At 31.3% G+C, this 21,074-nt stretch overlaps 3 protein-coding genes across 3 annotated transcripts; 1 reads left to right on the top strand and 2 right to left on the bottom strand.

The window, feature by feature from the left end:
* TRIADDRAFT_63942 (expressed hypothetical protein) lies at positions 1–8,658 on the top strand (the record flags this gene model as incomplete). The annotated part of the gene is made up of 34 exons (XM_002112788.1): positions 1–64; positions 189–257; positions 331–393; positions 1,299–1,319; positions 1,940–1,969; positions 2,071–2,100; positions 2,202–2,231; positions 2,334–2,363; positions 2,466–2,495; positions 2,598–2,627; positions 2,730–2,759; positions 2,861–2,890; positions 2,994–3,023; positions 3,126–3,287; positions 3,390–3,419; positions 3,662–3,691; positions 3,923–3,952; positions 4,066–4,095; positions 4,187–4,216; positions 4,317–4,346; positions 4,627–4,659; positions 4,746–4,778; positions 4,863–4,895; positions 5,009–5,035; positions 5,120–5,146; positions 5,239–5,268; positions 5,864–5,890; positions 6,032–6,058; positions 6,582–6,611; positions 6,786–6,815; positions 7,570–7,599; positions 7,858–7,890; positions 8,165–8,224; positions 8,476–8,658. 34 exons carry the CDS (start codon positions 1–3, stop codon positions 8,508–8,510), a joined length of 1,284 nt encoding a protein of 427 aa, XP_002112824.1. The 3' UTR covers positions 8,511–8,658.
* A 1,652-nt stretch (positions 8,659–10,310) lies between these two features.
* TRIADDRAFT_56360 (uncharacterized protein) lies at positions 10,311–13,317 on the bottom strand (the record flags this gene model as incomplete). Its single annotated transcript, XM_002112356.1, has 9 exons — positions 10,311–10,890; positions 10,962–11,109; positions 11,189–11,295; positions 11,751–11,838; positions 11,936–12,062; positions 12,180–12,269; positions 12,352–12,407; positions 12,547–12,740; positions 13,268–13,317. 9 exons carry the CDS (start codon positions 13,315–13,317, stop codon positions 10,311–10,313), a joined length of 1,440 nt encoding a protein of 479 aa, XP_002112392.1.
* A 4,225-nt stretch (positions 13,318–17,542) lies between these two features.
* TRIADDRAFT_56359 (uncharacterized protein) lies at positions 17,543–18,905 on the bottom strand (the record flags this gene model as incomplete). Its single annotated transcript, XM_002112355.1, has 3 exons — positions 17,543–18,204; positions 18,406–18,558; positions 18,821–18,905. The coding sequence occupies 3 exons, from the start codon at positions 18,903–18,905 to the stop codon at positions 17,543–17,545; spliced, it is 900 nt and encodes a 299-aa protein (XP_002112391.1).
* Positions 18,906–21,074: the final 2,169 nt, after the last annotated feature.

Genomic DNA, 21,074 nt, shown 5'->3' with positions numbered 1-21,074 from the left:
ATGAAAACCCTTTTCATATTGCTTGTCGCCTCCGTGGCCTTGCCTCTTATCATCGCAGCTAAAGGTAATATCTCTATTTGTTACCATTTTTTAAACTAAATTGCACATATTTCTTTCGATATAACAATAACTTAAAATCAACATAACGACTTATAAAATTGCATTTTGAACGAAAATTTAAAACGTAGACGAATCAGATAGTAAAGCAGAAACTAACAAGAGACAATTTAATCCTTTCTTTAAAAAGGAAGCTGAAGGTACAAACGATGCTTATTTTTTAATTTTGGCATAACTTTAAATTTAATGAATTTCGAAACATGCGCGTTAAAGTAGTTATTACTAATTCATCCGTGAAATTAGATGCCTCAAAAGCCGTAAAGGTTGCTAGATCCGGTAAGCAAAATGATCGATATTTATTTTGTATCCAGTTTGCTATCGTATTGTCGATATTCACCTTTGTGAATCATCCCTTTCCTCCATAATTCATAATCCGATAAAACATATGGACAATACGTAAATATGTATGTTGTTAGAATGCGCATTTTCTGATTAGTTTGCATATCATCAAATTAAATTTATAAATGGCACCAAATGCCATAGCTCTTTCACTCTACTAAATCTGTAGATGATTAGTTATCATTACAATACTTGGATTCATAGAAAAAGAATAGTTGCGATGGTAAGCGCTTACTTGTAACTCCGAACTAACAGAGCATCCAATTCGATATCCGACAAAGTTACTGTATTTCTACTCTTGAAGCTTCTTTTGCTTGCGCTATGTTAATACTTCCAATCTAGAAGTATGGTACAAAAAATTGTACCTAATTGCAATAATTTCTGTAACGATCGATTTACTGGCCATAAAAGTTAGTAATCTGCGATAAAGTTAAGAAAGTACCATACTATTTCAAATTAATGAGTTTCGAGATAGTAAAATAGTACGTATTCGTTCTTAATTGGATAAGTGCACAAATTGTGTTAGAATTATCTATTATTTAAAATTCTGCGGAAGCAGTGCTATACATATCTCTTTTACACGACCATACGTAGATCAATTGGTGATCACAGCTTATACGCGGTTGTTCTGTAATTGTTCAAGACAATAATAGCTACAGTAAATCATATTATAATGACACTTTATGTCTTATCTCCACAAGTATTGCCGTATTTGACTATTATGTAATAATTACTAGCGCCATACTTTAGCTAATATTAAGTGACACTTATAAAGTAACTTAACCACTTTAGTTAATGCAGTACTAATCGTCTCTAATAATGAATTATTTTCCATTCTCTAGAAGACAACCTACAAAAAAAAGGTATGATGTCAATACTAATTTTGTAATTAAATTTTATTTACATTCGATAATAAATTGTAGATAAATTTAGTAGATTACTAAATACAGTAGTGACTACTTCTACCAAATTTCTAAACAATAAAAACAACTTAAACATAATTTATAATCATTCATAAAATATAGTTATTAAATCTATAGAGCCAAAAATGTTTTACCGCAACGGAATTTCCTTAATATAATCTATTTCTTGTATACTACTCTATATTCAATTTTCTGGAAAAAAAAAGAGCAAAGTAACAAATTCATCTTAGTGGCTTTACTTAGATAATTTCAATTCGAATGTTTCGCATTTAGATTTAAGTCGAATTTAGGTGTTTAGATAAAGCTTTCGTCATACATAAGCCGTAGCTTTAAAAGTTAGTTTTGCGAATTAGAGATTAAATTTTCAATCTAATGCTGAATGCACGGATAAACGACGCACTTCACTAAAGTACTATATTATCAATTTGCTGTTATCTATTCTTAAAACATAATTATGTATTTTCTTACATATGATTCATGAAACGATAGTTTTATAATTATATTGCCAAATAGTATTATTCCTTTGCTAAAGATGTAAGTGCTTTACTTATACGATCTAGATGATCAGTTTTTCAACCCTGGTAAACGCGGTAAGAAATTGTTGTATAATGTTTTCTCATCAGTGATATTTTTATAGTTACGTACCTTCATTTTTTCGTCAAAAGTAAAATGCTTTACTTATACTATCTAGATGATCAGTTTTTCAACCCTGATAAACGCGGTAAGAAGTAGTTGCACAGTGTTTTCTCAATAGTGATATTTTTATCGTTGCATACTTCATTTTTTCGTCAAAAAAGTAAATGCTTTACTCTTATAATCTAGATGATCAGTTTTTCAATCCTGGTAAACGCGGTAAGAAATAATTATATTACGTTTTCTCAGTAATGATATTGTTGTAGTTACGTACTTTCAATTTTTCGTCAAAAATGTAAATATTTTACTTTAATAATCTAGATGATCAGTTTTTTAATCCTGGTAAACGCGGTAAGAAATAGTTATATAATGTTTTCTCAGTAATGATGATGTTATTGTTACATACTTTCATTTTTTCGTCAAAAATGTAAATCCTTTACTTTAATAATCTAGATGATCAGTTTTTTAATCCTGGTAAACGCGGTAAGAAATAGTTATATAATAATACTTTCTTAATAATGCATTTATCGTTACATATTTTCATTTCTTCGCTAAAAAAGTAAATGCTTTACTTTAATAATCTAGATGATCAATTTTTTAATCCTGGTAAACGCGGTAAGAAATAGTTATATAATAATACTTTCTCAATAATGCATTTATCGTTACATACTTTCATTTCTTCGCTAAAAAAGTAAATGCTTTACTTTAATAATCTAGATGATCAGTTTTTTAATCCTGGTAAACGCGGTAAGAAATAGTTATATAATAATACTTTCTCAATAATGCATTTATCGCTACATACTTTCATTTCTTCGCTAAAAAGTAAACGTTTTACTTTAATAATCTAGATGGTCAATTTTTCAATCCTGGTAAACGCGGTAAGAAATAAACTATACAATGTTTCTCAGTAATGATATTTTTATCGTCACATACCTTTATGTTTTCGTTAAAAAATGTAAGTGCTTTACTTATACTATCTAGATGGTCAATTTTTCAATCCTGGTAAACGCGGTAAGAAATAGTTATATAATGCTTTCTTAATAATAATACATTCATCGATAAATACTTTCATTTCTTCGTTAAAAAAGTAAATGCTTTACTTATACTATCTAGATGGTCAATTTTTCAATCCTGGTAAACGCGGTAAGAAAAAGTTATATAATGCTTTCTCAATAATAATACATTTATCGTTAAATACTTTCATTCCTTCGTTAAAAAAGTATATGCTTTACTTTTACAATCTAGATGGTCAGTTTTTCAATCCTGGTAAACGCGGTAAGAAATAGCTACATAATGCTTTCTTAATAATAATACATTTATCGTTGAATACTTTCATTTCTTTATTAAAAAAGTAATTGCTTTACTTCTATAATCTAGACGATCAGTTTTTCAATCCTGGTAGACGCGGTAAGAAATAAATGTATAATATAACCATTCTTAACATTGATATTTCTACGATTCGATACCATTAATGCTTCATCATAAAGTATGATTCAGACTTTACTTTCTAAAATCTAGATGGTCAGTTCTTCAATCCTGGCAAACGCGGTAGTAAACAGAATATATTTAACCTTGATTTTGATATTTCTATTATTGGAAGGTGCTCATCCTTCTTTAATGATTTGAGTATTTTACTTTCTATAATCTAGATGACCAGTTTTTCCATTCCCGCAAATACGGTAAAAAAATAGATAATTATTCGGATTATGATATTGCATCATTAGACATCATTATTCGTTCGTCACGTGTATAATTTTATTTTCCAAAATCTAGATAATCAATTTTTCAACCCTGGCAAGCGCGGTATGAAACTAGACTAAATTAGTCTTGACAATTATAATTTTTTGCGTCACATATACAAGATTATTCTTTTGTCAAAGAATATTAACTATTTATTTCCCAAAATCTAGATGGTCAATTTTTCAATCCTGGCAAGCGCGGTAAGAAACAGATGTCTTATCATCCTTGATAATGATAATTCCATCCTTACAGTAAGTACTACCGTATTACTTCTATTGCCAATAATGTAAGAACTTTACTTTACATAATCTAGAAGGACAGTTTTTCGATAAAGGCAAACGCGGTAAGAAGCACATGCGCGCATGTAATTATTCTTGACAAATATTATTCCTTTGCCAAATTATAAATATGGTGCTTTACATTATGTAATTTAGATGATCAGTTCTTCAATCCTGGCAAGCGTGGTAAGAAAAAGAACAGATACTATTCGATAATGATATTACAGCCTACTGTTGCTATTATTTTATCTTTAAAATTGTGCAAACTTTGTTTTCCACAAACTAGATGGTCAATTTTTTAACCCAGGCAAACGTGGTATGAAACAAACACGTATTTATCTTGCAAATAATTATATGCGTATAATATTTCCATCGTTTGATGCTATCATTCATTTATCAAAAAGATAAGTAATTTACATTTTACTGTCTAGATGGTCAGTTTTTCAACCCTGGAAAGCTCACTAAGCAACCAATACATAACAATAAATACTTTAATCATTAGAAATAGCTCAATAATAGCAAAATAATTATAACTTGCCCATAATGACTAATCATAAGACAATACATAACGTTTTTCCTCTACAATTTTAAATTAGACGCCCAATTTTTCAATCCAGGCCGTAGATACGGTAAATAGTACGTTTACCAAGCATTTAATTATCAACTCTATGATACTAATGTTATGAATACCTACTTTCTCAAATTTTCGTATTAGACACACAATTTTTCAGTCCTGACCGAAGACGAGGTATGAAATGACTTGTCAGGTTTTTTTCATTTTTAGTGATTCTCTGTGATCATATCGTTTACTTTACGGAATCTTGCGATTCAGATACCCAATTTTTTGGTCAGAGAAGCGGAAAAGGTAGGAAACGATTATAGTTGCAGAGTTCATTAAATTCACTTAGATTATATGAGTTGATATCAAATGTTTGATCCCTTCTAGTCTAACAATTAGTTTTACCTTTTAAAAAGCAGACGAACAATTCTTTGGCAGTAGAGGAGGTCAGGATCGATTATGAAAACTGATTAAATCAATTATTTAATCCCTTTCTAACCCAACATTCAATTACAATTTCGATAAATCAGATGCACAGTTTTTTGGAAGCAGAAGAGGTTGGAAAAGTTACCAAGTTAAAATTAAATATATCAAAATTTTGCTTATATATGGTTAACCTCACAATATTTCTTACCCTTTTATAACCTAGATGGACAGTTTTTTAACCCCGGCAAACGTGGTAAGAACTGATCGTACGATTCAGATATTAAACTTATATTACTGCTCTGATTAGTTCTAACATATGTTTGATGTTACGAAACTAAGCTTTTCATCTTCTAAGTCAGTATCATGACAAATAATTTCTCAATTAATACAATCACTGATTAGTTATCATTTGTAACTTGATAACTCCTTAAACCATTAAATTCTATAGCTTTAGTTCAAATTTCTACTATAAGAAAATTAGACCACCAATCCCTATCCCAGTTCATAATATTTCAGTTGTTTATACTTTGCATGTGTACAATTGCTCAGGTCATTACTTGCAATGTGTACAACTCTCACGATCGCAACAGTAACATATCGTCCTGTAGTTCACATCTATCTACGTCATATTTTATATCATTCTATACCCATCTTTTTGTTCGTAGATTTTATGTACTTAGTTACTACTTTAACAAGTCCATCGATTTAAAACTCTATTCAAATAGAGTACATACATGTAGTTATGCAATGTCGTTATATTATCATGCGTAGTATATACCAGCTTCCTGCATTTGAATAAATATTTTCACGATAATTAATATCCGAAATCCTTAATTTCTTTATCTTAGATGCTCAATTCTTTGGGAGTAGAGACGGTAATTGAATGCAATCTTATAATGAACTAAGAACTTCTATTAATAAATTTTATCGCTATGATATGCAAATAATTCTTTATTCCAAATAAATTTTATTGATAATATATGAAATATGTGACATTTTATTCTCTTTACATTCAGACGGTCAATTTTTTGGCTCCAAAAAAGGTATTTAATTAAATTTATGTATATATTTCAGCCAAGATCATTGCAGTCTAAATAGAGCTTATATAACATCATAAATATTTTCGTGTTATATCTTAAAATGAATAATGATTTTAGAGCTATGATTGTGCTAGCATAGTCATAACTTATGCCACAACGTAATGTACTTGAACTTGAATGACCCAGCATAGGTATTTTTAATTCGACTGCGCAATTACGGTATTTAAATAATACTTCTAGAATAAAGTCACCCGAAAAGACTGCAATACTATGTATTATAATTTTTGTTAAACTTAGAATCTCCAAGCTATATTATAAATTGAAGAAATGTTGAGAAACTGAAAGTGTTATCGTTGTCTTTCCCCTTGTACTTTTAACAGCTCTATTATAAATATCTTATCTCTGTAAAGAAAACTATTATTCTACATTGCTATCAGTTACCTTCCTTTATCTACTTTGTCAGTAAGCTACAATTTTTCTTATTACTACCCTAATTATTTTATTAAAAATTATTTCCTTATTTTAGATGATCAGTTCTTTGGACACAAGAAGGAAGGTATGTGCAATTAATAAACTTGTCACTATTATTAGCATAAAAGAATTATTTCATGACAGCTTTATTATTTGCAACTTTTGTCTGTTCACGTCAGTAGGGTACAATGTTGCTGTTATTTAGCTGATTATTACGATGATAACTTTCAACTTTGTTTTGTTTCTTTCCTTAAATTAGATGATCAATTCTTCGGGAACAAGAAAGATGGTCAGTTTAAATTTCTAAGACCTCTTCTAAGACAGTCATTATTTACAATAAAAAAAATTTTCATACTATATAATGTAAAAGTCAGAAAATAAAATTACTATTAAGAAGTATAATTATAAACACTTTATTAACAATACTGTGCTTTAGCATATTATTTGAATAGCACAATCACGTATAATCTCCTAATAGCTATAAATTATGTGTTGCTAGCTACCGATAATTATACTGTAAACCTCACCGTGAAAATTGTTTCATCTTGACGTAAATACTACCCCAATTATAATGAAACAGTTGTCAATTCATTTATTAATTTACTTAAACAATTTCACATCATGTCTTTCAATTGACTTCAGAAATTATTACAGTGATATTGCTCTAGTAAGAATCTACTTTGGTAAAGTCATTGCAAATTAATGAACAATTCTATATATCAGATGTAGACTAACACTTTCAGTATAAGAAAATAGAAAATTCAAAGAGATAATTAATAAAGCAGTCTTAAAAAATTAATTGCATAATAACAACTAATTTATTTAACGACTTTAATAGTCATAAAACATCGCCGGCAAATAAGTAACACTGAATAATGATATAAAATTATCCATAACTTTGTTTAAAAGAAAGTAACTAGTAACTTTACGTCTTGTTAATGGTATTTTACTACTGATTTTGCATGTTATTAGATACCAATATTTGATTATAATAATATTAAGCAAGAGTTTTAATGATTTCTATTATATATCAAACAACCTAGATGCTCAATTTTTCCGTAACAATGCAGAAGGTAAGCAAATGTACTTCAATAAAAGAGAATTTTCGAGTTGCCGCGGTAAAATTTTATTGGGAGTAGGATTGCATTATTCATTCTATTGCTTAAAATATTCAAAATACTATACGTAATTACATGGTATTATTGCTAATATTACTGATATACAGCGTTATAATTATCGATATGATTTATGTATATAACTATGTTTTGTTATAATCATAGCAAGATCTCATATGGCTACTTACTAATCATCCCAACAATTAATCTTTATAGAAACTCCGTCATATTATTCAATTCCAAGAGCAGGTATAGTAGCGATCTAGTATCAATAAAATTAAAAGGTCTGGCAGATACGAGTTTTAGACACTATCTTAATAATTTGCACTCATTTAAATTTAAATGATCAAGGATTAATAAGACTGGCTGCTTAATGAGGCAGTAAGTTAATTCATACTAATCTTTGCATGAATTAGTGTTGCATTAACCAGCATGCTAACATATGCACATTGAATACAGCAGAGATGGTAGATATTCTCACTCACTACTATGCACATATAACATTTAATTCAATTTAATGCAGAATTCATGCATGAAAATAGTGGTACTACTAACAACGATGGTAACAACTGCACCTGTGATGGTAGAGATTCTTAGCAATAATAATTTTAATTTAGTTACCCAATTGTTTTACATTTAATACCTTGTTTTTTGTATCATGATGAAAATAATACCGTTGCATTTAAGAATAGATTAGAGTAATATTAATCCCATTCATAACGATATTACTTAATGTCGCACTCTTATTCTATTAAGCCTACGTTATATTCAGTATTTACAATTGAAAAATAGGTGTTATATTTTATTGTAACTATTATCTATCACCTATTTTAGGTTCTGCACCCGTAAATCCATTTTTCATGTACTAAGAATCACGTCATCAGATGCGCTCTCCAAATTCCTTTCTGTTGATTATAATTATCCGAGAAAGTTTATATCATCTATATGATCATTTTAATTTCAAATGAATACCAATACCTACCAATACAACACAGTAGTACAGTAATACTAAACAAGTCTTAGCGAATAGCGATAGCTTGTTACATGTACCACGTAGTGAATATAGTCAGGTGCATTAGTATATGTATAATCCCTCATGCGTACCTATAGCTATGCAAGGTATTAATGAAATAAATATTAAAAATGCAAGAATTGCACTCATACGCGTATGTACAATCTTTCTGTGTATTGTTGCCTATTCTAAAAATTATTATCATATGATGCATAAAATCATTTAATTTGCTTTAACTTATTCAATTATTAAAAATCTATGTTCAGGAATCAATATATCGATATTAGGATACGCATATCAGATACACTATAAACATTTATTTGCATTGAGAATGAACTAATCCAGGTGCTTCTACTATCAAAGACTATCAACTATTAATAAAATCCGGCATTCACGAAGTTCAATTGTATGCAATTTTATTAGCTAAAATAGCGTTTTTAACCGTATTCTACAAAATAGTTACTAAGGAAAAGAGTATTAATTAGTGTAAAATTGATTTGCATATCGTTATTTATAGTAATGATACACCATGATTAAAGATTGTGCAAATCCATATGCAAATATTAATTTAACGTATATGAAAAGAATTCTTTACTTTCGATCCATTAACGCAACGGTCAGCACCAAACCTGTAGATGTAGCCTTGTTTTGTGTGTCCGTATACCGGCAATTTACAGTACACTTGCAGTGCTATAATCTAATTGAGGTAGCTAATATTTTAATACAGGTTCTTGCTTGCATTACCGTACAGTAGCACACGCAGGCAAATACGTCGCAGAATAATGACCTACACGTGCAAAATGTAAAGGTTATTGTGAAACATTATAAACTATCACGTGTGCCGGCTTTCCAATTTATGAGCTGATGCAATATAGAAATATAATTGATCTACCGCAAATCGATAAGGTCATTGTTTTAAAATAATAATAAGTTTCAAACACTAAATGAGGTGACAGTGATGTTCAACTGTAATATATCAATATTGATATATCAATTTATCGTTTCTCAAATCCATAATTATATATAATTAATTCTAAATCGTATTCCAAACTTTGTAAAGTGAATACGATTATCATTAGGAACATACAGCAATACCATATCAATTTTTTCACAATACTTCACCAATCCTTCGTATCAATGAGTTGTTATAGAAACCCTGAATTTTAAGCTATTGAACTATAGCATCACGGGGTTATAGAGGGCTATCTGGCATCAGCAATTGAATGAAATTTTGCGTATGCCCAGTATTGCAAAGATATTAGAGTTTGCTCATATTTTATGAATACTGATAAAGTCTTATAGAATGATAACGAACACATTCTCCATATAGGTTAGACATTTTATTGACTGTTAATATATTAACAATAAATAGAGATCTGCTAATACCATATACGACGTATTACTATTAATATATCTTTAAAGATCTATCATGACAAGGAGGTGATAAAGTAGTTAATTAGTAAGAATTTATTCTTTGGGATGGAAAACGTTCGGCCTAACTACATAAAATGTCAAACGTACACTTCACACTGTGTACAATAAAGAAAGATGGGTAAAATTAATTATTACAGAAGCCATTTCGAAATTACAAGCTACCGATAGGTGTAGCACCATTAATGTATCATGCACTTATGTTATGCAATGTGGCACTTTGAAACTATGGAACCAACAGGTAACGTTTATCAGTAATGATGTCATAATTACTTTTAACTAGATCTTCATTAGAAATTTCATTTGCTGGCAGGAAAGTGCAATCTGGCATGAATTCCTGTTCAGTACGTATATCATTGCAAATGCTCACAAAGTTATCATACAACCGATTATCGAAGCTTGGAGGAGGTACGAATGGTGCAAGATCATCATAATCCTCTTTCTCATTAATTGGAACCGCCACTTGTTCTGCCTCAATATGATTGCCAGTCTTGTCTTTACAGAACTCAGACTGCGCGTTATAATCGCATAGCATTGGATTTGATGAGAAAGTATCGTAGTCAAGTACATCAGCTAACCATTCCACGTCGGATTCTTCCATTTCCGAAGCAGATTTAACGTCCGCCCCTTCATACGGGATTCTGATACGATCACTTACGTCACAAGAAATTTCTGAATTTGCGTTAAGAGTTACTGTATTTTCATCTTTTCCAAAGCACATTTGAGTTTCACTTGCATACATTCTACAGTTATTAAGACTTTCGCAACGTTGCTCCAATGACGTGATATCCTTTCCACTTGATGTCCTGCTCAAGTAAATTAAAGTTTATAAATATAGTTGATCATAGAAAGCAACAGATGAAGATTTCCTTCTAACCCTATAACACAGCTAACGGCTTCAATACGTTGAGGCGATGGCGCTCCATTATCACAGACAACCGAAGCGTTCATGTAAATCATGATCCACCCGCCATACTTAGCCAAAATTTTCAGGTTTGTAAGAACACACTGTCCCTTCAATATCACTAGTATAAATATTAATTACTAAGTTTTAATCCTGTCCAGTTTCTTCTTAAAATTTTAAATTCAAAGCCAAAAACTTACAATTTTTATGGAACTCCTTAGCCCTATGATCATCACCCCTATCGCAGAGCTGATATAAAGACATTCCGTATAGGTCCACGGGATCATATCCTGTCCAGTCAGTTATTCTAATAGCAATAGTAAGAAAATAAATAATCTAATAAATGCGCCTACAGCACAATATAGAAATCTCTTAACATTGAAGAACCTGTTATCGCAATGGTTAAATTTTAAGTCAAGTGTAAATGTTGTTTTGAAGTATTTCTGCTGAGGTGGCACGTCCATTGCAATAGAGCTAGGCAAAGGCTCCGCAAAGCATACAAAGCAAGCTGATATATTATCAGTTGCTCTTAAGTCATTACAAATTTTATCAGATGATGAACGTAGTTGTACACAGCATCGCCCAGTGCACCTAAGAGTCTACAAAAATACGGACTTTAACGGAAATAGAACTTCCAAAGATAACATCTAGCAAATTTATCTACACAGGTATATGCAAATAGTCAAAAAGCTTCAGAAGTTCTGTAAATTAATAGATCTAGTTAAGAAACCAGTTATTATAGCTGAAATAGCTCCAACAAACCCTACCTTATAATCAGGAGATTTCGGAGTAACTGACTGATTCTTATAAAACGCTGACTTCATTCGCATAAAGATCTCATGCCATTTTCCTACTCGCAGAGGTGCAAAAATTAATTTTATTATCATTACCCTGCGTGATTGTAGTGTGAATATTCAGTATTCGAGTATAAAATAAATCCATATTACCTTTCTTCATTACATCCTTACAGTATGTACTCCTAAGATCAGTACAACCACTACGAATGTTGTTGCTAAATTCTTGAGCATCCGCAGTGTGTAGATAATCATAGATACTAAGACCACAAAGATCAACCTATTAACACAATTATTGAGGTTAAAAGGATAGTTACATTAGTTTAGGTTCATAAAGTATTCGGTAATTATAATCGATAGCCATATAAAAAATATAGTAGTAAATTATTTAGCTAACCGCAGATAATCCTAAATAAGAGACAACATTGTCTGAAATGTAGATAATCTTTCCACCCGGCGTTACAACAAAGACGAAACCATTAAGAGCCTGCAACATCGAAAAGTGAACAATCATTCAGTATGAATGGACTTAGGTAAAAGTTATAGGATAATACAGCAAGTGCTCTTACTTCTAAAGCAACCCCATCATATGCGTTTTTTAAGCCATGCGGTAAGTCTGCTTTGCCTACATAGCAATACAATAATGCTTTTAAATGCAATCATTTTGTAATCGATATCAACATCAGGTAGCAACATGACATTACTATAGGTAAATCGACATATACGTGGTAAACCATTGAATTAGATCCTCTAATAGAACATACTTAAACCAAATTTGGCCAACTCTCTGCATAACATATAGCCTGTAGCCAAACGAATTACCGAACTCTTATCCAGTTTTGAAACAGTAGCAAAAGGCAAAGGGAGACTCTGCGCTAAAGCCGTGATTTCATTTGATTCCTTTTCTCGCCTCGATCTGGCGGCATCTCGCGACTTTTCTCTTCTAACTTGTTGTTTGCTATAAGAAAAGTATCATTTGATTACAAATGTTACAGTAACATTCCTCTTCATAAGAAATCGCTAAATTTATTGTAAAGTTAACAATTATCTATATCTCTATCAGTAAAAAGCTTGATCTGATTCGAATTATTTACTATTTCAAAACTTCCGATATTAATAAGAGACATCGAAAAGATGGTATCTGTTGCTCTATCAAGAACGAAATTGGATACTATGTAATGTAATTGACATGATTTATTCACAACTGCTTATACAGATATTAGCAGATATGCTGCTATATTTATAACAACAATAATATCGATCTAAATTTACGATACTATATCTACATCATCCTACTAATGTAAATGTATAAGCAGGACTGTTATTGTATAGCGAATGATGTACTATTTTCTTTGCACATTACAAAATTACATTCAAATAAAATGGTAGCACATTAACAGAGATCTTAAACGAAGACTACGCCAATAGAAATTGATAGCTACCAACAGCCTTATAGGTTATAGAATTATTAGCGACTAAACTTACAATGCAGCTTTGGCGTTATGACTTGCATTTCCTTTGCGTCTATTAATCATCTTGATTCAATAGATGCTGAAATGGTTTAGAATGAAAGTACTATTCGGAAGCAAATCTGTAAAAGAATAACCATAAGTACGTTTAGGAAACAAATAAGCTCTTCAATCTTAATTGCTTGCGCATTATTGCAATTGCTAATTTATTGTAGTAAATAGTATAAAATTAGAAAATAGTTACCTACCGCGAATAAATTTTATCACGTAAAAATACTAGATGTAATTGCTATTAACGTTAACACCTCCCGTGATACTAGTAAATATATATTGTACAGTCTACCGCACAACGTTTTATTAGTAAGTTTTCTTTTGTAATCCGCCCGGCTTTAGTATTCTTCATGCTTTATTCTTAATTAACGCTTTACAGAATCTGTACGTACAGTGTTATAATAAATAAATTCATTGTAATAATACAGTACAGTACAGTACTGTACAGTATAGTACTAGATACTGTAGTGTATTGTACGTACAGTACCGTACTGACGAAGATGTTTACTGTAAAACTTCAGACAGACGCTACAGAGGTGTGCGGTTCTCATCTCGGTCAAGTTAAGATTTTTAACGGTACATTGTCGACTGTACACTGTACAATGCAGTACAGTACAGTACAGTATAGGGTTATTCAGTACGATGTAGTAATTAGTGTAATGGTGCAATGACTGTACAATATAACAGAGGAACTGCAGTGTTGTGGTAAATATTGAAAGATATACAGTACTGTACAGTACTGTACTGTACACATACAGTATGTACAGTACATATACTGTACTGTATTGTACTGTACAGTATATTGCTATGCTTGCTTGTACAGTATAATGTAACATACACGTATACTGTATACAAAGGAAAAAAATAAAAAAGGCATTTCTACTCGAATATTAAATAGTTGTTATATCTTCCCGTCAATGCTTGTTATACGTGTATTTGAGAGTATTTTAGGCCGTAAATTCAATATCCGTACAGTAGTGTTTCCGTACACTTAAGCTGTATTCCGATCAGAGCAATGATTCATTTCCTGCTTTTTGGACTACTTTTACCAATAGTTATAGTTTTGTAATGATGTTTCACGCCACTGACATAATTTCGAAGTTCCTTACAAAAATAAATGAGTACTGTACACTTAATACGATATTGTCTCATTTTTAGAGTAATCGTTCACCCGTTTAAGGAAAAGGACCGAATTGAGTTATCATAAGTTCCTATTTTCTTAGATTTCGTACGAGAATGTAAAAAGTGCCAACTCAAGCTATAACTTTTTAAAGTGCTGCTTAGTGCGATGACCGTGAAGTTCCGCCCTTTTATAACAGCTTATTAGATATGCACAATAAATCATCCGCCGTGCTGAACGTCTGTTGTCTGAAACTAGGTATAGGCACGGTAATGACCTACATACCGTTTACACTAATTTTTTCTATATTAAAATATGAAACAGAATTGATCCAAATTTTCATCGCAAACTCTACATTTACGGCATGCTAGGGCACCATGATTATTTTCATTTTCTAGCAGTAGCAGAACATTTCTATTTAACGTGGTACTCTGTAATTTTTTCGTTCATTACCATATTAGCGGATAATGTACCGTACTTATGTACATCTGATTATACAAATTAATTTTTTAAGATTACAAAACGCGTTGAACTAAAGCGTGAAAACGTAAATTGTAGCCGTTTTATGACTCATCGTGAAATACATACAATCATTTACAGTATACTCTGTACAGTAGATACAGATATTAAGCTCTTGTCTATTCTGCTGTATCTGTTAATACATGATCAAATAAGTACGCCATTACATGTTCAATCGCAGAACTGCATGGTAAATAGCGATAATTTCACAAACAGCTCTTACAGTAAGAATTGCAAGTTTGACAGTAAAACAAAACCTCCTGAACACAACATAGTACTGTACATTAAAAATGACAGGAAAAAAGAAAATACATTTTTTTTACTTACCAATGGGTACTCTACTGGCAACTGAAAGAGGAGGCCGCACTAATAACTAGGATGTTCTGACTAAAAGATAGATTGAGTCTATTATATATACAGTATATATTATATTATTATACAGTATACCGTATATCATATTATATAGTATTATATAATTAATTATTATACTGTACTGTACATTGTACAGTACAGTATGTACAGTACAGTACTATTCGGAACAGATTTTATTTTCGCACCCCCATGTACAGTACTGTACTGTTCGGTACGGTACTGTACAGTACAGTACTCCACTGATCACTGGACTACCAGAGGCAAAAAAAAATTTTTAATTTTCTAAAACAACAACTCGGGTAAATGTGCACGCCGAAAAAATTTTTTTATGCAATGCTACAGTGTACTACTGTACAGTACAGTACATCCGCAAACTGTACTGTACACTGTAAAGTACGTACCGTACAGTACTATATTTGTGTAGCAAACGTGCCTCCAGTAACTTGATGTTCAACTTAAAATCTGAATGTTTACACTGCATATGGACTTCTAGATACTGTACCTTGAGCATCCCTCGATGTTTCTAGAAGTCCATGTGACAGTACTATTAGGGACTACTCAATCAAAACTGTACCTCTGTTGCATAAAAATTGTCACCCCTGCCCTGCTGTATAGCGTAAATATTGCTAGGTTTCTTGTAGCTTTGCGGCAGACTAAATTGTGACATACTGTAAGTACGTATCCGCAAGTACTGCTAAAACGACTATAGTGTATACGATGTACTGTAATGTACTTTGAAACCTGTCTAAGCAAATATGAACTATGGATACCAATTTTATAGGCTGACCTGCTACTTTGGCGCTAATCGCGTCGATTATAATAATATTATTTCATATTACTATCAAGATCAAAATAAGAGTCTTAGCTAAATATTTTTGAACTTAATGTTTTATTATATCTCAATGTAATAATATATAACAACAGAGACTACTAAGCTAAGATTTCCCCGCAAAAAAGCCGTCCAGTTTTTAGTGACGGCTTCGAGGGGGAAATCTTAGTTGAGTAGTCCCTGACAATATGGCGGTATTTCATACATGATAAAATAACTTATTCAATTTTTTCTTCTTAAAAGCTATAATTATAACAGTACATATATACGCGTATGTACATTGTACATGTGCAGCATTCTAACAGTTGTTGAAATTAGTTAGGGGAGTGTTGTGAAGTGTTGATAGCTATGTCTATTAAAAGGTGAAAATAAGTACAGTATGTGTAATGTGAGAATGACAGACTCGTCGACCAACCCAGCTTCACAAAAAAAGTTGAAGTTAACTTTTTGTGAAGCTGGGGCGATTGAGGAGTCCTTGGTGAGATATGCATTGTTGGCAGCTATATCATATACTGTATATGGAAGGTAACACCTCGTGGCATCCTCAGTTTTATGAATAAATTTCTAGGCACTATACTAACATTAAGTTATAAGTATTGATATTGCTTGACATTATTAGTTCTTGCTCTTGCGTTTTCAAGGCAATCTCTAATACTGTAACGCATATATACAATTACTGTGTCTAAATAGGCATTTGGTGCATCACTAAATTGAAGAGAAAAATCCCAGCGATACAATATTTAACTAATACCTTTTAATACTTAATTCTATTGTATTACTTTATTCCTTCTAAGATGAAAATTGAGATCTCTCATTTATCCGTATAGCACTAAAGTAGTCATATGACTATACGCGTACCGTACTTTTAAATTGTAAAGATAAAATTTTTATATTCAAAATTTTATACCCTTAATAACGAACAGTAGCGCAATTCGGAACGGCTTTATTTAGTATTCATAGGGAATATTCATAATACAAGCAAAGGTAACTGATAGCAAGATATAAAGGTACGTAGTATTATAGCAGTTATAAACTCAAGCCTAATAGAACATCTGCATACTCTAATCAGGAGAATATAATTCAGAATAAACATTTTCTATATCTCATCTAAATAATATTCGACTACAGTTTAGGAATCATTCAAGAAAAACGCGCAGTACAGTACAATACAGTACTACGTCTCGATCATATTCTGTATTTCAAAATTGGGTCAAGTATGCAGCATATCTGACTCCAAGGTCTCGCTATGAATGAATACAGGTATTACGTTGAGGGAGAAAATTACTTAAAATATAAGATCAATTGATGCACTTTTATCCGAATATTTTGAAGAATTTCGATGAGCGTATCTTTACTGGTTGGGAGCAAGTTTAAAAAGGACATTTTACAACACAGTAATTTTAGTTATTTCTACGAAAGGGAGGCCATCCGTTATAAGGCTTTTTCTGTTGATCGTTTCGACGAAATGGGGGCCAGCCGTTGTAAGGCTTATTCTGTTGATCGTCACGACGGAATGGAGGCCACCCATTGTATGGCTTGTTTTGTTGATCTTCTCGACGAAATGGAGGCCATCCGTTATAGGGCTTGTTCTGTTGATCGTCTCGGCGAAATGGAGGCCATCCATTGTACTGAACTGCTTCACTCCGACGAAATGGGGGCCATCCGTTATACTGCATAACTTCATCATCTCGACGAAATGGAGGCCATCCGTTGTACTGTTTTTCTCTATCCTCTCGACGAAATGGAGGCCATCCGTTGTATTGCATTTTTTCATCATCTCGACGAAATGGAGGCCATCCATTGTATTGCATCATCCCAGCATTCCTACGAAATGGAGGCCATCCGTTGTATTGCTCCTTTCCATCATTTCTACGGAATGGAGGCCATCCGTTGTATTGTGTTAATTCATCACTTCGCCGAAATGGAGGCCATCCATTATATTGCTTAGATTCATCCTCCCGACGAAATGGAGGCCATCCATTATATTGCTTTGACTCATCCTCCCGACGAAATGGAGGCCAACCATTATATTGCAATGCTTCGTTCCTGGATGTCTTCTTAGCTGCAAAATATAAAAATATAATCTTTAACTTAAAAGGGTATAGCCATAAGCTATTGCAACTATATGAAAATTGTCCGTTTGCGCTGATATGTACATGAATACATCTGCAGAATAAATATTAAGGAAAATACAGCACCATAATGAGTATCATAACGTTTAATATTTAAAGTTACATCTACAAAATATTCAATGTCCACCTACCTTCATTAACTAAACCTTTTCCAAATATTGGATGCGATTGCTCTTCAGCAACCAAGTCTTTCTTTTTATGTTCCGTATTGGATAATTTAGCAGAATCGCTACGAGACTTTAAATTGTTAGCATTGCTTCGACGTTGTAGATTCCAAGGTATATCTGCATTAACACACATATTCAGTATATATTCATATATGAAGTTCTTCAGATTTGTCATCTTTTATTTACTATTGGTAATTTTTTAATCATAAATACAATCAAATCAACGGTTGTAAGGCAATTATCCTGAAATTTATGATATTAATACTAGAATTTTACTGGCTAATCAATGCTTTTTGAACCATAATAAATTCATAAGTCTACATTTTTCAATACACAAATTTTTCTTAGAACGAAGTCGAAAAGGACTAATAAAATTTACCTTCCTTTGGTTTGGCAAACTTAGGCTCAATTTCATTCGCAAATAAAACAAGTATAATTATACAACATAATGATAATCGATACATTCTTATCCTAGAATTCATTCAGAAAGAGAAATTTCTGATTAATTTAAATATGATCTTCGGGATAAGTTAAAGAAGCTCAACTTTGAAAGAGCTCAGCGCAGTACAAAATTGTACCCGTAAATTTAAATCTAAGAACACTAATGCTGTACTTATATTTACGCACTTATGCATACATATACAATAGATCCCAATAGAAGTAATAGTGGTTTCTTCTATCGATTTGATTACTATATTATGTTAGTATCGAATAATTGTATACTGACCTTGGCTGATATTGTATCTTGAATGAATCGATCACTGGCGCAGAATGTCTGTTAACATATTGTGAAACTCGATCATTTCAGGCGAATAATCACACTTATATATACTTTCTCACAGCAATTACCGCAGATAGAATTAAGTTGATCAGAATTCGACACCTAATGAGTCCATTGAGTGCATCTAAATTTATACATTGATTTATTGTTCTCAATACTCTTGCAATCAACATTTGTAATAATTTTAGTATATTTTATATATTCGATTTCGTAATTCTCGTAGTAAATTACCTGCAATTATAATTGAGCAGATGTTTCGGATATGATCGCAATTTGAATCTTAATAATTATGTAGCTATAAATATTAATATGATGAGAACATGACAAACTATAATTATTTAGTATTAACAGTAAAATAACAAAAAGATTAATTTTACCTCTAGAACATACGCTTATACGGTAATATATACAAACGCTATACATATCCGAAAACTGTATGGGTTGAGAAATCCTCTGTGATTAACCTAAATGCGAGTTTTGCAGTTAAAGGCATTTCCTTACTTTTTGTATGGATCTGGTACAACCTTACCTATGTATTAGCAATATTAGATATTATTCTATCTCTGATATTCTCCTTAAGAACTGATACTTTATAGTACATTTATATTACTTAACAATCTACTGCAAGGATTACGGAGATAAATCTTACGATATAAGAATAAAAAATTTATAATTCTTCTACTTCAATCGTTAGAAATAAGCATTATATCAAAACTATCTGTTTATAAATTTAGACTTAATGGCCATAGATAATAAATTTTAGAAAACAATGCAGTGTCAATTACAATTATTCATAATTTTTTACTTTATTGAAATTACTAAGAAAGTTACAATATGTCGACTGTTGATACTGAAAATATTATAATGTGTCATTCAATTCTTTTAGATTTAACTCTTTCGTGATAGAATCTATTAGATCAATAGTAATGATTATAGTAAAGGTTTTTTAATAGCGTCTTATTTTTAGCAGCATATTACATTACTTTGATATTATTTGCTTATTTTTAGTGGCAGCTATATTGTGTGGCAATGGCCTTACCCTCTACAGAATCTTATCTATTTTATTATGTTGTACAGCGTTGCTTCAGATTTTGTTTACTTATGCTCTATCAATAGCTACGGCTTGATAAATCTACAGAGCAATATGCACTATAATCAATCATGTAATTTCTTTCCGACTTCAAATTTTACTTTATTGAACCCTCAAATTCTATTACTTTCGAGTGTTACTTGTTATAGCGTAAAATGCAGATCTTTAATCACCATTTCAATAAAAATATTCCTTAATTTCAATCACAGCTAAATAACCCTTTTCCTATTTATCTTAGTTATTAACAGCGTTTTGAAATGTCTTTAGGGTAATAAAATATCGTAATGCAAATCTTAATTTCTACAAAAAGTCCATCCATTAATTGCTAATTTAGCACGTCTAATTCGCTTTAATGCCATAGAGCAACTTATAAATACCTTCAATATCTAATGGGCCTTTTGTCACAAAAGAAATAATATTTAGTTAATTATGTACACATGGCAATATTATTAATTTACTAAACTTGGGTATTAATAGAAAGTATTCAATCCATTATTTTACAAGTATTCAGGAATGTTTCAGGTAATTTACGAATATTTCGTAGTTTCGATCGACTATCACTATTAGTAGATTATAAAGTGTCCATTTTAACCTAGTAAAGCAATTAGCTAAGAAGTTATTTAAAGTTGTAGTAAAAGTAACCCTATTCCCAATATCTGTAAGCGAAACATGATTTATAAAGTGTAATATGTCATAACGAGCATTACTGGAGTAATTTCCTCTCCTCAGAATATAAACAGATCAACAAAATATAAGACTTCA

This window comes from Trichoplax adhaerens, genomic scaffold (genome assembly GCF_000150275.1).
Source record: "Trichoplax adhaerens TRIADscaffold_5 genomic scaffold, whole genome shotgun sequence".
NCBI lineage: Eukaryota > Metazoa > Placozoa > Uniplacotomia > Trichoplacea > Trichoplacidae > Trichoplax > Trichoplax adhaerens.
Note: the sequence above shows the minus strand (reverse complement) of the source record. Positions and strands in the feature narration are given on the sequence as shown.